This window comes from Condylostylus longicornis, unplaced genomic scaffold (assembly GCF_029603195.1).
Source record: "Condylostylus longicornis isolate FDR11 unplaced genomic scaffold, ASM2960319v2 ptg000039l, whole genome shotgun sequence".
Lineage (NCBI taxonomy): Eukaryota > Metazoa > Arthropoda > Insecta > Diptera > Dolichopodidae > Condylostylus > Condylostylus longicornis.
Genome location: NW_026578008.1, coordinates 132621 through 149027, shown reverse-complemented (window position 1 = coordinate 149027; position 16407 = coordinate 132621). Strand labels below are relative to the sequence as shown.

At 24.7% G+C, this 16407-nt stretch overlaps 1 protein-coding gene across 1 annotated transcript; it reads left to right on the top strand.

Moving 5' to 3' along the window:
- Positions 1-12086: 12086 nt before the first annotated feature.
- On the top strand, positions 12087-13492 carry LOC129609475 (uncharacterized). The gene is made up of 2 exons (XM_055521392.1): positions 12087-12473; positions 12958-13492. The coding sequence occupies exons 1-2, from the start codon at positions 12171-12173 to the stop codon at positions 13198-13200; spliced, it is 546 nt and encodes a 181-aa protein (XP_055377367.1). The 5' UTR covers positions 12087-12170; the 3' UTR covers positions 13201-13492.
- The last annotated feature ends 2915 nt before the right edge of the window (positions 13493-16407 follow it).

The window sequence follows — 16407 nt, the reverse complement described above, 5'->3', positions numbered from 1 at the left end:
GCAATTTCATTAATGGCGAATTTTGCTCTTATCCCAGCTTCAATTCTATTCAATTTATGAAAAAAGAAACTATAAAAGCACAACTTTTTTTTTAATAAATTTCATTTCTTTAACAAAATTTTTTGTTATGAGCAAATCCAACTTTATATTCTTATTTTTTATAAATAGTTTTTTTTTATCCGGAATTATATTTGTATTTTGTGTAACAATAATAAGCGAACTAAAAAATTTTTTATTTGTTTGTTGTTTTGTAAAAGAAAAGTAAAAGTTTATTTTTATTTTTAAACGTTTTATTCACGCATAGCTGCGATATTTTTTGCTCCCCTATAAACAATTATGGTTGTTTAACTCAATTTTTTGTTTTGTAATAAATATTTTTATCTAAAAATATTTTTTTCTATAAATTTTCATATTGTATTTTTTATTTTCTGTGTATTATTACATTTTCAAGGTTATTTAAGCATATTTTTTTTTGTGGTAGGCATGTTATCAGTGTAACAGAGAAAGGAAATTTACTTTCTCTTCTCTTTTTTTCTGTTTATAGGTTTTTCAATGACATTTTGTAACCGGAAGACAATTACTCCTGTGGCGCGAATATTTTTTTTTTTTTTTAATATAACAAAAGTACAAGCGTTTTTTTGGTGTAAATGTCGTTCTAAAATAAACAACGAAATAGAACAAAATAAATGTATAAGTTACAAGATTTGAACAAAAGCCTGTATAGCGAAAAAAAATTAAAGGACATAAAAATCAAATCAAAAGTAAATACAATGGAAAATTTGTTAAAAAGAGACACACAACAACAAAAAAAAAAAGCAATAAAAAAAAAATTCGGAACAAGCCAAAATGGTTTACAAAATAGCACATTTTCCTTGAAGAAATGAGAACACTTTTTGTATCGAAAAAATTTGCATACTTTTGGGATGAAACAAAAAAAAAAAGCTGACAGAAGCATTAATATAATATTAGTCTGATTCGAAAGTTTGGTTGAAAAAATTGAGCCAATTTCAAAAACCATTTTGTCTAATTAAGCTTTACCTAAGCTAGTTTACGAAGGCGGAAGTATGTAGGTCTCAGAATTAAAAAAATTATTTTGATCTTAACACAAGATTTTTTTTAAGGTTACCAAGAAATTGCATTAATTGGACTTTAAAGGACGGCTATGAAAAATTGGTCTTCTATAGCAATCCGTGTGTCACAATAATACATTTCGTACCTTACCCGATAAAAGGGAGTAACTGCGAAATATCATTTTCGAGAAAAATACATTTTAAAAACTTGAGTAAAAAAATTCTCCCATTTTTTTTTTCAATTTATTTAATAGCATTAAGGCACATACATACTATGACGTCGAGATATCATCTTAATTTAAGAAATCGTGGTAATTCCTCTTTGGTAGATAAAAACACGACTTATATGTAAGAATGTAGCTTTCTGCCATAAAGAATATACAAGTTTTAACAAAAACACATAAAGTTGGACAGAGCAAAATTAATAAACAAAATTTTTTTTTCAATTTTGCTAGAATTGTGCTGAAAACTAGGAAATACAAACAATTTGGAAAATTCTATTTATGGTAAATAACACAAAAAAATGACAAAATGTAATTGGTTAAAATTATTATTTTTTATGAAATTATGAATGAAAATATTAAAAAAAAAAAAGTAAGTGGCTCGGATACAGAAAATTCTAAAAAGGAAATAAAATTTATAGAATTGAATTTTGTTTGTAATGATTGTGAACAAAATTAAATTTTCTTTTACAAAATTATTTGACAGGACTAAAATGAGAAAAAGAATTATTAAATATTTCATTAATTTTAAAGCTTTATGAAAAAGGAAAGTTTTGTAACCAGAGAGTGGAAAAATTTTCCTTTATGTTACCTTAAACACCTCAACTATTACTTTCAACCAAGATGCCTTGGTGTATTTCTGTAGTAAATGGTAAAGCTGGGTATTTTCAGAAATATGATTTGTTGATATTTTGTCTAAGAGAAGAAAACGATCTCAGAAGTTGTTTGTGATGAAAGTTTTTGCAGCATTGTATTATCAGTATCATTTCCCCTGCCCCGAACAAGCAAAAAAAAACAAAAAAAAAAAAACAAACCCCTGCCCATTTCAATTTTATTATTGTATCCACAATAAATAGAATTAAATTTTTACTTTCAATTTTGTGAGCGCAAATCGGTCTTTTATATAATATAAGAAGTTTAGAACTGCTTCTTCTTCTTCCCCTTGTATTAGGGGGAGTGCCCTTTTTAAACATTATTTACAATTTTGTCTTTTATTGGTCTTGTGAGGTTGAAGTCCAACATTCGTGCCACCTTTCAGATGATTTTCCTACTGGTTTCTTTCAATTCGGTTTACTGATCATGACAATTTTTGCAAGTCGGTTGTCGTCCATTCTATTGATATGATCTCTGCGCCGTCTGTTACGAGTCCAGCGAATCATGTCTTGAATGTTACATTTCTCTATTGTATCGGTTGTGCGTTCTTCATCTCTTAGTGTTATACTCACATATCTACCTTAATCTTTTCACTCCGGTTGTTCACAATAATTGTTTGGTTTTTGATCGTGTCAGATCTTGATTCGACGGCATATGTTAATATACTATGTAGGCTAGTTTTGTAGATACGAATTTAATTTTTCAGTAACATGTATGTATTACTCCATATTACATAATTTAAGTATCCCGATATTGCGGCGCCTTTACTGGCTTGTGCCCTCACTTCTCTTGAATTTTTAATTTCAATCCCGACCACTGGTCATTTCAACTCCCAAATAATTTAAGCTTATTACCTGTTCAATTATAGTACCGAAGTTCCGAAGACACATTCTCCAAATTTAAATGTGCTAAAAAAATATTTTTTGTTTTGATTTTTATAACTACATTTATTATTCCATTAATTTTTAATTAAATTGCACAAAGTGCAGTTACGTAAGTTTACGTTGGAAAAAGTTGCTTATACTAGAGAATGCAATTATAAAAAACATTTAATCGATGTTTGTGTCGAAAATTTTATTTATTATTTAAAAAAAAAAAATTTTTTTTATTGAATTTATTTAAAAAAATTTTTTTTACGAATTTTGTGATTAGAATAAATTTTAAAATAATGATGAAAATTTTTTTCATTTATTCTTCCATTTTATTGAATTTTGCAAAAACTTTTCAATAATATTTTTTATTTTTTTTTTAGTTTTTGATGTTCAGTTCAATATTTGAAACGATTATTTTATTATTTTCCCCATAATCAGTATGCTAGGCTGATATAATTTTTTTTTTATTTAATTTGGAGATAGACAAAAAACTTTCTTTTTATAGTTTTCTTTTTTATTCTCAGTGTGTGTATAAAAATTTTTATTTGTGACATTTAAGGCTGTTTAAAGTTTTAAAAGTGCTTTCCAACTCTTTGAAAGTAGGTATGTGTAAAAAAAAGAAATATTTTTTATTCTAGTGCCTTGTGTATATTTTTCAGATATCTAAAGAACTTTGAAGAAGAGGTATATAAAAAAAAAAAAAGAAACACATTTCTTTTCCTTCTTATTTTGCATTTCAAATGTAAAGTTTGCAGTACGTGATCATCAAAATAGTCTTGATGCATGCAAGTTGATTAAAATTTTGAATTTAATTTTTTATTCTTCTTTTTTTTTTTTTTTTGATAAAAAAAATGAAGAAATTTTTTTTCCTTTCGAAATTTTTAAATAAATTTTTGGTTATTTTAAAATTGAAATGCAGTAGTCACTTATTTTTATCGGTATCCAAGCGTGTGCATACAATAAGTAATCATTTTATGCGAATTTGACATTATTGGAAGTTGTTTACTTTGCATATAAGACTGTTTAAAGTACAGATGTTTTTTTTTTTTTGGTATTATTGTGCGAAATTTTTGAAATTTTTAGTGGAAATGATTATCATATTCAAATCATTGAACAATTTTAAAATTTTAATTTCAATAAAGCTAAAATAAATCGAAAATTTTAATTTGTAGTCACATAAAGTACAAGAATTGTAAAAAAAATACGGGATTATTCTCATATTTTCAGGAGAATATACAACTGTATAAAAGATATTCAACTGTATTAAAGATATCCGGCTGTAGAGCAGTTAATTAGGTGAATTTTTATTTTTATACATATATTACATTTGCATATTCCAAGACAGTGTTTGATTCAATACAAAATGAATCATATAGGAAGTATTAATAAAGAAAAAAAGTTTTGAAGAAGCACGAGGAGCTAAACAAGGTTGTCCACTTTACCAAATGATTGCTAACGAAATACTGAATAAAAATTATTAGATCGCTCACGGAATTAATATTGTCTCTAACAAAAAAATTTTTTAAAATCTGAATTACGCCGATAACAGTTCGTTGTTTGCTATTTGATATATGTGAAACTCGATTTTTTTATGTGATAAAAAAAAAAACTAAAGTCCGAATAAATACAACGGAAACTTATTATACCTGTGATTTGATAATCGGAAAACGAACTAATAACAAGAAAAAAATGATAGAACCACGTACAAAAAATATGGTGATTTTATGCTGCTGTTACAAGTGGTTGTAAATTAATATTACAAATGGTGGGTGTTATTGTGAAAAATTATGAATATCTCAGAAGCATATGCAGGATCTTATGACTTAGAAGAATTTCCCAACATAGACTTATACATTAAAAAGACTGTAATTTTTCTAACACAGGCTTATTGGCCTTATACATTAAAAATAGCGAAAATTGACATTATATTTTAAGCATTATAATGGAATTCACAAGAAAATTACAAAGTGAAGCGATCAAAAATGATTTGATGGATAACAAATAAAGGATTTACCCAAAGCACAAAAATTGCGGAAGTTCTAAGCTCTCAAAGATGATTATCACATAAGGCTACTTAATTTATGAAAAAGGCATGTGTTGATTTAATAGTATTCAAAAAGATCGTTAACCCATTTAATATCTGAATATTATCATATAATATGTATATTGTTTGATTTTATTAATTATTTAGAGTTGTTCCGATTGTTCTATATATTAGTATGTTTTAGTTTTATTAGTTTGGCAGCATTTTTGTTTAATATCTTTCATATTTTCTGCTATTTAATAAATTCCCAATTGATTGTTAAAAATTTTACAATTCCATTGATCAGATCAGACTTTTTAAAATTTTGCATAATTAATAAAATTGTCTTTATAATTCATATCAAAGATCTTGTTAGAATATATGAAGGGCTCCTCTTATTTTATGACTTTTCAGCATTTTTGTTATTATATAATTTTCTATAACCTTATTTCCTTAGAATATAATGTAAAATGGCCTATGTTACAAAATTTTTATGTTTTCTACATTAATTTTTTTTTTTTACTATCAAAATCTATTTTAAGTATTTTAAACATACTGCATAAATATTTACCCAATTAAATATGCGACAATTTGTCTGAGTTCAAAAGTTAATTTCGGAAGAATAAAAAAAAAAATTATTTTTTTTTGTTTTGATTTTTTTCCCATTTTCATTTTCTTCTTCTTCCTTTTTCTTTTCATCTTTGATCTATTTTTCGTTTTTTTGTTTTATATTTCCATGCTTTTTCAATTGTCCTCACTTCTACATTTTCCCATATACATAAATATATGGGTATATTTGAAGTAAAAATGAAAAAAAAGACTGAGGGGGAAAAAATGGAATTTCTTTTCCTTCTTTTACTCTGAAGTCATAATATGTCATGTCCTACATTAAGTATTCTAAAGTTTTATGCTCTTATAACATTAAAAATGGAGATATGTTTATATCTTTATTTATTTATGTTGTATGTATGTATATTTTGTAGCTGTTATTCGTTTTGTTTCATTTCAATTCAATTCACTTTATACAATTGAAAAGAAAATATGAAAAAAAAATTCTTTTTTATTTTTCTTTTTTTTATTAAAATGCATTTCAATTTTCAAATTTCATTTGGTTTTCGTCTTTTCTTGCATTTTTGTTTTTTAAGGAAAAAATTAAGGAAAACAAAAAAAAAACACGGAAAAGTGATGGGTTATTTTTTATTTTCCCGAGCCGCTAGTTCTGAAGAAATTGAATACTGAAGGACGAATTATAAGTGATGAGTTAAAATTTAGGATTTCATAGAGATTTTTCGAGTGAAAATGGTCAGAAACAAGAAGAAAACTCATATTTAACCAACAATTTGTATAATAGACGTTTCTTTAAAAGTTTTAATATGTTCTGGGGCCGAAAAATGGCAAGGTATTATTTTAAATCAATCAATTTGTATGGTACTACCTTTCCACTTCAGCAAATACAAAAATCATTTCACGAAAATCGACTGATAGAGCAAGGCCTCTGCTTTCACTTACAACGAGTAGAAATTTATCAAGTTACTTATTTGTTTTATAATAGAAATTTTATAAGGAGAGTGATGTTAATTTAAGAGACCCGATTACTTGGGAGCGAAAAAAAATTATTAAGAAAAATTTGTTGTCTAAAAAAAAATTTTCAAAATTAAATGTAAATGAGTGTTAAATTAAAAATGAGTGTTAAAATATGCATACAACTTTTCGTAAATTAATTATAAATTGGTATAGAAAATTTCTCACAAATATTAAAGTAAAATAGTTGCTTAATGGTCACATTGCCGCTATTTTGGTGTACGAGTTCTAGTATTCAGGAATATCATAATTGTGTCATTGCATTACACAAATTTTACTTCATATTATATGAAAAAATTCACTAGATTTTTAATTATTTCTGAATTACAATTTTAAACAAGGTGTTAAACAGAGAGAAGACTTACCATATCTTAAGAGGTCGGGAAAACTTTCTATAATAATAAAGTCCCTTTTTTTTTCTTGGTTAGGTATAGTAGTTTCTGAATTCTTAACTTATGTGACATTTATTTTTTTACATATATTTTTCATAGAGAATATTTTGTTGATAAAAGAAAAAAATAAAAAGGTTGAGTAAAATTTGTAAGAAACGGTAAAAGCAAAAAGAGAAAGAAAACGATGATGAAAAAAAAAATTTTTTTTTAGATGTTCGTGTTTTCTTTGCTTTCTTTAAATAAAAATTATGCACTTTTTCTTGTCTGAGGAAAATTTGTTTTTTTCATTTTGTAGGAAAAAGTGACAAAAAAAGAATGGTAGAATTCCATTTTTCTCCGAATTTCTTTCCCTTCTTTCCATAAATGAAAAGAGAGAGAGAGAAAAAAAAATTGACGACCTGAATTTTGAATTGCCGCAGTGTCGGCACAAACATAAAGTAATAATAAAAAAAAATCAAGGAAATGAAAAAGATAAAAATTAAATTTGACTCGCTCAAAAAATAAACAAGTAAAAACGTTTCAGTCGGTATAAACCGATTGAATTATACCCTGCACCTTTCGTTATTGTGTAGCAATTACTTGAACCTCTAAAATCATTCTATAGAAACTTCACGGACATGTCTGACCTATAATTGGACATCCGATTGCCAAGTTTCATGAATCTGACTTTATAATTTTTCCAAATAATTAAAATTAGCTTTTGGAGTTGTATGGCACGTACCTGAACCTGTCAAGCAATTCCACCAAAACTTCACGAATATATCTGATCTATAATCGGACACGCAACTGCCAAGTTTCATGAATCTAACTTTATTATTTTTCCAAATATTAAGAATAAGCCTTTAGACTTGTATGGGATCTACTCGAACCTGTTAAGCAATTCCACCAAAACTTCAGAAATATATGTGATCTATAACTCAACATACAACTGCCAAGTTTCATGAATCTGACTTTATTATTTTTCCAAATATTTAAAATAAGCTTTTTGGCAGAGTTGTATGGCAAGTACCCGAACCTGTCAAGCAATTTCACTAAAACTTCACAAATATATCTGATCTATTATCGGGCACACAACTGCCAAGTTTCATGAATCTGACTTTATTATTTTTCCAAATATGTAAAATAAGCTTTTGGAGTTTTATGGCAAGTACCTGAACCTGTCAGGCAATTCCATCAAAACTTCACAAATATATCTGATCTGTAATCGGACACACAACTGCCAAGTTTCATGAATCTGACTTTATTATTTTTCCAAATATTTAAAATAAGCTTTTAGACTTGTATGGGAGCTACTCGAACCTGTCAAGCAATCGCCCCAAAACTTTAGAAATATGTCGGACCTATAATTGGACACACGACTGCCAAGTCTCATGAATTTGACATTATTATTTTTCCAAATATTTAAAATAAGCTTTTAGACTTGTATGGGAGCTACTCGAACCTGTCGAGCAATTCCACCAAAACTTCAGAAATATATTTGACCTATAATTGGACACATGACTGCCAAGTTTCATGAATCTGACTTTATTATTTTTCCAAATATTAAGAATAAGCTTTTAGACTTGCATGGGAGCTACTCGAACCTGTCAAGCAATCGCACCAAAACTTTAGAAATATGTCGAACCTATAATTGGACACATGATTGCCAAGTTTCATCAATCTGACTTTATTATTTTTCCAAATATTTAAAATTAGCTTCTGGAGTTGTATGGCAGGTACCCGAACCTGTCAAGCAATTCCTCTAAAACTTCAGAAATACATTTGACCTATAATTGGACACATGACTGCCAAGTTTCATGAATCTGACTTTATTATTTTGCCGAATATAAAAAATTTGGTGTTGGAGTTGTATGGCAGCCACCCGAACCGGTGCAGCTATCCCATTATAATTTTTAGAGCATGTGTAGAATATAATTGGACACATGTATACAAAATTTTATATTTATACCTTTATTAGTTTTTGAAATATTTAAAATAAACTCTTTGAGTTGTATGGCAGCTACCCGAACCCGTTGTCCGAATTAGTCCAATAACAATAGGGCTCGTCCTTGGCACAAAAGAAAAAACTTGTGAAAGTTTGGTGTCGATTGCATTATTCGTTTTTGAGTTATCGTGCGATCGGACGGACGGACGGACGGACGGACGGACGGACGGACGGACAGACGGACATGTCTAAATCGACTCAGAATTTTACGCTGAGCAAGAATATATATATATGTCCATACCGCAGATGACTCCTTCAAGTAGTTACAAACTCCATACCAAAGTTAATATACCCTTCACGAAGTGCAGGGTATAAAAACTCACTCATATTTACATAATTGTAGTTTTCTTCTCTTTCTTTCCCTCTCTCACTCTCTGTCTTTCTAATGAAATTTTGTGATCGTGATCATGTTATTGTTGTTTTTATTCTGTTGTTGAACATTTTCTTTTAAATTAAATTTCCATAAAATAATTTTTTATATTAAATTTAGTTTTTTTTTTATTATTATTTTAGAAAAGAGATATTGCTTTTCTTCTTTTTATAGTTTTTTATCTTAATCAAATTAGCATAATATAAAATATAAGTTTATGCATTCATATATTGAGTTGAGTTACATTAGTATAACAAATTAGTTTTTACAAATAAACTTATATACACAATATAATTCAAGTACAACTCTTATATTAACTTAAGTGAAATTGCCTAAATTTAGGATGATATTATAGTAGAAACTGTGTAGATATTATAGTATAGTAGATATAGTCTAGATAATAATTATAGTCAAACAGTGGTGACTATGGTGAATAACTTATTTGTATTGTTTGTTAGTATTCTGCAATTTGGTCTTTATTATACATATTATATTATATTTTATCTATATTTATAACAGGATTTTTCCTTATTTATAATGAACAAAGAGTGTCTTATTTAGAGATATATAATTTAGACTATTATTGCCCTTATTTCGAATATAGTAAATTGTTGACATGATTGTAATAAATTTTGTTTATTGGGACTGGCACAAGATTGATCAATTAAATTGAGAACAATTTTTTTAAGCAACCCTGAGGCAAAAACACTCATAATATTTGAAAAATAATAAAAGAAAAATTTTAAAATTTTAAAATTATGAAGGTCTTATCTAATTTTTTATCAAAAAAAGGATAGAAATCTTATAAAAAAATTGCATATCTTTATTTCGATTAATTTATTAACAGATTGCTTTTTTTATAATAATAATTGTTGTATAACATAAATAAACAAGAATACAAGACTTCCCATAGTATGTTTACTAACCATTTTAAATAATTATTTTAGAATAATAAATAAAATTTAAAAAAATATTTAAGATATTACAAGATAAATAAAATTCTTAACACTAGCAATAAAAAAACCAAAAATTTTCAAAAAACTTCTCATATAAAATTCTGGTGTTTCTGGTAATCCCAAATTTTTCCACATTTGATCTAAATCATCAATAGTTCTTTTTGATATTGTATGATTTGGTAAGTCAACAGCTTTACGTGTAAGATATTTTAATAATAAATATGCTTGATAAAATGTAAAACCAAGTGAAAAATATAATGGTATATGCCAAAGTTCTCTTGTTAAAAATGCATAACGTAAACTTTGTGGTGTATATTCTTCTTCTTCATCTTCATTTTCATGTAATGGAGCCAATGTTGTTTCACCACCTATTGTTTGATTTCCATTTAAAGATGGTTTTAATGTTGGAAGTTTTTCACTAACAAAATTTATAATATCATAAGAATTTGGTGATATTGTATTGACTTCATCAACTCTATGAATACTTTGAATAAAATTTATTGGTTTTCGATAATTTGAACCATTTTTATAGGGAAAATTTTTATACGGTCTTTGATTAGTTTGTGATCCATGTGAATTAGAAAAATTTTCATCATTTGTAAAATATATTTTAGCAATATTTGGTTTCCATGATTTTCTCCTTGTTATCGGTATATTATACTGTTTTGCTATATACACACACACACATAAGAAAAAAACAATTGATTTTTATTTAATTAGAAAAAAAAAATATTGAAAAATTTTAGCAATTTTATTTGCAATTACTGCATAAGACGCAATAATTCATTTTATGCCATCAGTTTTCAAAGGGTTAATAAATTTTCTATAAATTCCTATGAATAATAACAAAATGCGAATTACATTTTATTTTCACACGCTATTAAAATAAAAAAAAAAAAATTTTTTAAAAACAAAGTGACTATAAAATTTTATTTAAGTAAACCAAAAAAAAAAAAAAAACAAAAATTATGTATTAATTTCGCGGTTCAAGCAAAAGTAATAATAACAACAACAGCAATTCGAAAAATCTAAAAATATTATTGAAATCAATTAATAATCATTCAAAAAACAAAAAAAAAACAAATAGAATCATAAAATAAATTTATTGAAATTATTTTTTACGATGACATCGAAAATTTTTAAAAAGAAAATTTTTCCAAAATCGTCAACACTTCACCACTTACATACCTATGTGTATGTATAAAGTGTTTTATAAAATAAAATATTTTTGATTTTTATTTTATATAAAAAAAATCAAATACAAAAATCTTTAATATTTTTCTTCATTTATTGGAAATATAATGAAAATTTGATAATTCTGTACATCACAAGTACAGAGTGAAACCATTATGGAAAGTCGGACGTAAATTCCGAAAAATTGTTCTAACTTGAAAAATTTATTTCAGGTTTACTGGAAGTAGAAAAAACCTTGTCAATTTCATGGAAACCCGAAAAAAAATTAAAATAATTTTTTGAAAATTTGAAGTTTCAGAAAAATATTTTGCCCTTTCTTAGAATTTAAAAAAAAAATTGCTTACAAAGCATCTTGCAACTAAGAGTTATTGAGCTACTCTTCCAAGATTTATTTATGGTTTTAATTTTTAATATTGTTTAGAAAATTTATTTCGGAGACATCGGAGACTTATTTTTTGTACAAAATTAAGAATAAATCGTAATCAGGGCCTGGATTGAAATTCAAACTTTATGTGCCATTTATTAAAAATTTTCCAATAAGGTTTGAAAATTAATTTTTTTTTTGGAATACAATGTTGTATTCACTCTGTCACATTAAAAAAAAAAATTCTTTATATCAAAATTGTGCGGTGGTCCCTATATTATAATTTATTCAGTTATTATTTCCAAAAACCAAAAATCAAATTGGTGGGGATATTTTTTTAATGTGTTTATCATAATATTATTTAAAATATATTTTTAATATACTCTTTTCAGAGTTAATCTTAAATTTGTTTCGGAAAGTTTAATTTCGAATAAAATCAAATTAATAATATTAATTTATAAAAAAAAATTAAAATTTAAAAGCAGAAAAATGGCTTCACGTAAATCAAATGCAAGAATTCGTGAAGCTGAAGAAAATGAAGAAACTAAAAGAAAAATTGCTGAATTAAAAGAGAGACAAAGAAAAGCTGAAGAAACTTTAAGACGTCTTGAAGAAGCTAAAGCAAAACAAGAAGAATTACGTAAAAAATCTGAACAAGTTCAAGAAGTTTTATCAGCTGAAAAAGATGTACTCGAAGAAATCGTTGAAAGAGAGAAGAAAAGTTTAAGTAAAGCTGAAGAAGAAGCTAAAATATTGGAACAAAAGAAACGTGAATTACAACAGAGATTGGCTGTAAGTATATTTTTGATATTTAAAATCTCATAATTTTTGAATGAAATAATTAATAGGTGTAGTATAATTTACATACTTGTTTAATTAATTAATAAATAAATCAATTTAATTGAATTAATTATTTAATTGATACATCAAACATTAAAATTTACAAAGTAAGAAAATTATTTTAAAAAAATTTTAGCATTAAATTAATGAATTTCTGTCAAAATAATTAACGCAATAGTAAATAAATGACAATTTCGAAATTCATTCTCAATTTTTACATAAAATTCACAATTTTATTAAAATACAACAAATATCATAATTATTAATTTATAATTCGAAATCACCTCTGTAACAAATTTAATAAATTATCTTTTTTAACCTCAAAATTTTCATTATAACCTTATTCTATTGTATGCAAATATGTATATTTTAAAATTTAATTTTAAAATATCAAATATTCCATATTATTTATTATTAAAAATTTATTTATTTTTAGAATATTGCTAATAGCACAAGAGCAAAAGATGATGAACTACAAAATTTACAATATAAAAAAAGTCATACAGAATCAAATGTCGATAAATTACAACATGATATCGATAGAATTAAAAGGCAAACAGAACAAGCTGAAGCTGAAAAAAAGAGAAGAGAAGAAGAATTACGTCGTTTAAATGAAGATGTTGGTAGACAGAGAGGTGATATTACCGATTTGAGAAGTCAAAAGAGATATAATTACTAATAAAAACCAAAAAGAGCAAAAAAAAAATATATAAAGAAAAACAAAATGCCCAGAAGAAGATCAAAAAGTAATATTTTCGGAAAATTGGAAATAGATGATAGAGAGAGAGAGAGAGGGAAGGAGAAATAAAATAAAATAATAATTTATTTATGAAATTTCAATAAAAATTAATTTAATTTTTTATTTCTTTTTTTGCATTTTAAAATAAAATTTTGTAAGAGCAATTTAAGATTAATATATTTATGTATATATACGTACATAAGTATACATATATTTTTGACATTTAAATGATATGCGGTATAAATTTTGTTTTATATTTATTTTAAATTATTGTTTTTTAATAAATAAAATATTTATTTGATATTTTTATGCTTGTATCAAATATTGTCATTGTAAAATTTTTATTAAAATTCTACATTTTATTGAAAATTTTTAAATAATTTTGAAAGATGCAAGTATGTACGGGTACAATATGTTTTTAGCAAAATAATATTGGTTTTTATTACCTAAATATTTAGTAATAATAGAAAAAAATATTTTGCAATTTCTGTTTATTGATATAGGGGCTTTTGTTTTTAAATATCTTTAAAATTAAAACGATTCATTATTACTATAAGATTCTCATTTATTAAATAATTAGTAAATGTTATACTAATGATTATAGTAAATGATATATGACCAATATTTTAGCTTTTCCCTTTACAATATTAGTGAGAATGCTAAATGATTGTCAGTTTTTATCATTCGCGATGTAATTCGAAATTAAAACATTATATAAATTAAAAGAAAGCTAAATTTTTTATAATTTACATGAAAATTATACAAACTTCTTAACTGATAAACGAAAAATTGAGTAGTTCGGGGATGAATTCGAAAAATAAAAAAGCTAAACTTTACATTGCAATATTCGCTAACTATAATTGAAAGGTGATGAATGATTCTGTAACTCTTGCTCGAATATTTTATTGCGAGTTCAACCTACACATCTCTCAAGCTTCAAACATTGTTTTAATATTTAGTACAAAGTTTCATTCATGGTATTGATTTCCTGCATAATTGATATACGAGTCTGGTCAAAATTGTTTGATTCTGAACAAAACCAATTAATACGTTCTAAATATATGGTAAAATTTTATTTTATAGAAGTTGCTTATGAAAAATTTGTGTATATATGTATTGAATTTTTTTAGTTATTTCTCTCGGGCACATGCAATAATATCGAACATTTCTTACCGCCATTAGATAATAATAGTAATGTTTAATTGAAACATTTTTTTCTTCTAAATAATAAAATCAGTTTTATTGGCACTTTATTTATACATTAAACATTATTTTGAACTTAAGACGTTGTTAATTATTAACCTCACTTATCATTCTCATGCTCCTTCGGATTATAAACCTTAAAAATAACACGAGAAAAAATTTAAGTTTAATTTTTTTTTTTTTTGAAATAAGGAATTTATATGTGTACGTGTAAGTATATAATATGTATATACTAACCTGATGTCTTGAAATTGATTTGAAATTTAAATAAAGACAATAGAAATCAAACCAGACCAGAAAATATAACGGCACATACCATATAAATCTACTAAAATAATAATAACTGAATGATTTTGATGCCCTCATCTTATTCGGATTTCTTTGTAATTTTTGACGAAATTTTAAAGGGATGTTATGTTTGTTGCTATTGTTGTTGTCATTATTATTTTTTTTTAATATTCTATTTAAATTTCTATCTATAGATTTATTTAAATTATTTGCATTAAATTTAGATGATTTTAATATATTTGTTTCTTCATTTTGTTCTGTTAAATACAAAAATGTATTTTTTAATTACTTAATATTGAAACTAGTGTATTAATTTAATATGAATAAATTCTTCATAATTACGATAATCAATTTAAAATTGTTAAGAGCTAATTTAAATATCGATTAATTAGAATTAATAACTTTGATATATCAGAATTCAATACCAGAATTATGTTGATTTAAAATTGTATATAATTTTTAATATATTTTTTGAATTTCTTAACAAAAATTACTCTGAATCTTACCTAATCTTGTATCCTTAAATTTATTCCTATTAAATCCATTTTGTGTTGGTAAATTTAAAACAAATTGTATTTCAAATAAAATATTAATGAATAAAATTCTAATAAAAAACATATTTTTTTTTAAAAAGACAACCTTAAAGTGCATAAATTTTTTATGATCTTTTCTCAATCATTAATTGTTTAAAACTGAATAATAATTTTTTTTATAAAAAACTAATAACTTTTCAATAAAATTAAAAATTTAAAATGATTTTTTATTGGGTTTCGTATAGAATTTTGTTTTAATTTAATGTTCAATTGAAAGTAGAACAAAAGTTAATTAACACTTTTACACTAATTTAATTACAAAAGCCAAATAATAAATTCAAGATTATTTCAGATTGAAAATTTGTGTTAAAAAAAATGTTTATTCTTATACTTAATAGAACAAACAATGAAGATATTTGAACATTGCGGTCAGCGATCTTTTGTATTGGTTTACCATTATTATTACATTTATTAAATTTTTTTGGGTTTGGATTGATCTTTTGTCTGCAACAACCAAAAGGTGATATTTAAAAAATTAGTTTTTTTAATTTAAAATGTTCAGATTTCAAATTTTAACTGTTTGAATACTTTAAATGCTTTTAATTTAACTAATTAAGGTATATGCTTTAAAATTATAATTAATTTTTTTTTAAAACGTTTTTTTTTATACTCTGGCCGAACACTTTTTCTTTTAATTTATAAATAAACATATTAATGTCAATTATTATTAAAAGTTGTACATTTTTATTTGAAAAATTTTCTAACTCTTTTTAAAAGGATTATTTTTTAAAAAATTTTCCTTTTTTTAACCTTTTTTTTTCTTTTTATTATATTATTTCATGAACAATTAAAAATAAAATAATTTTGTTTAAAATTTTTCAATTTAAAACAAGTTTTTTTTTTGTTATGTTTTTCTAAAAATTAATTATAAATATCATTTAGAATGTCATAAAGATTTTATTTATTAAAAAATTTCATTTGAACGTTGCCCTCCATTCTATTCTTTCTCAGACTGCTACACCAATTCGACTTATAAAATATAAATGTAAACAGATTAAATAGGTTAAAATGTTTAAATATATGCAAAAAGTACAGTGACTTACATATTTAACTTATTTATCTA

Excerpts from the sequence above, each read along its gene's own strand:
- LOC129609475 (XM_055521392.1), top strand. The coding sequence starts at position 12,171 with ATGGCTTCACGTAAATCAAATGCAAGAATTCGTGAAGCTGAAGAAAAT. Across the intron at positions 12,474-12,957 it reads AATTACAACAGAGATTGGCT|AATATTGCTAATAGCACAAG; the intron begins GTAAGTATATTT and ends ATTTATTTTTAG.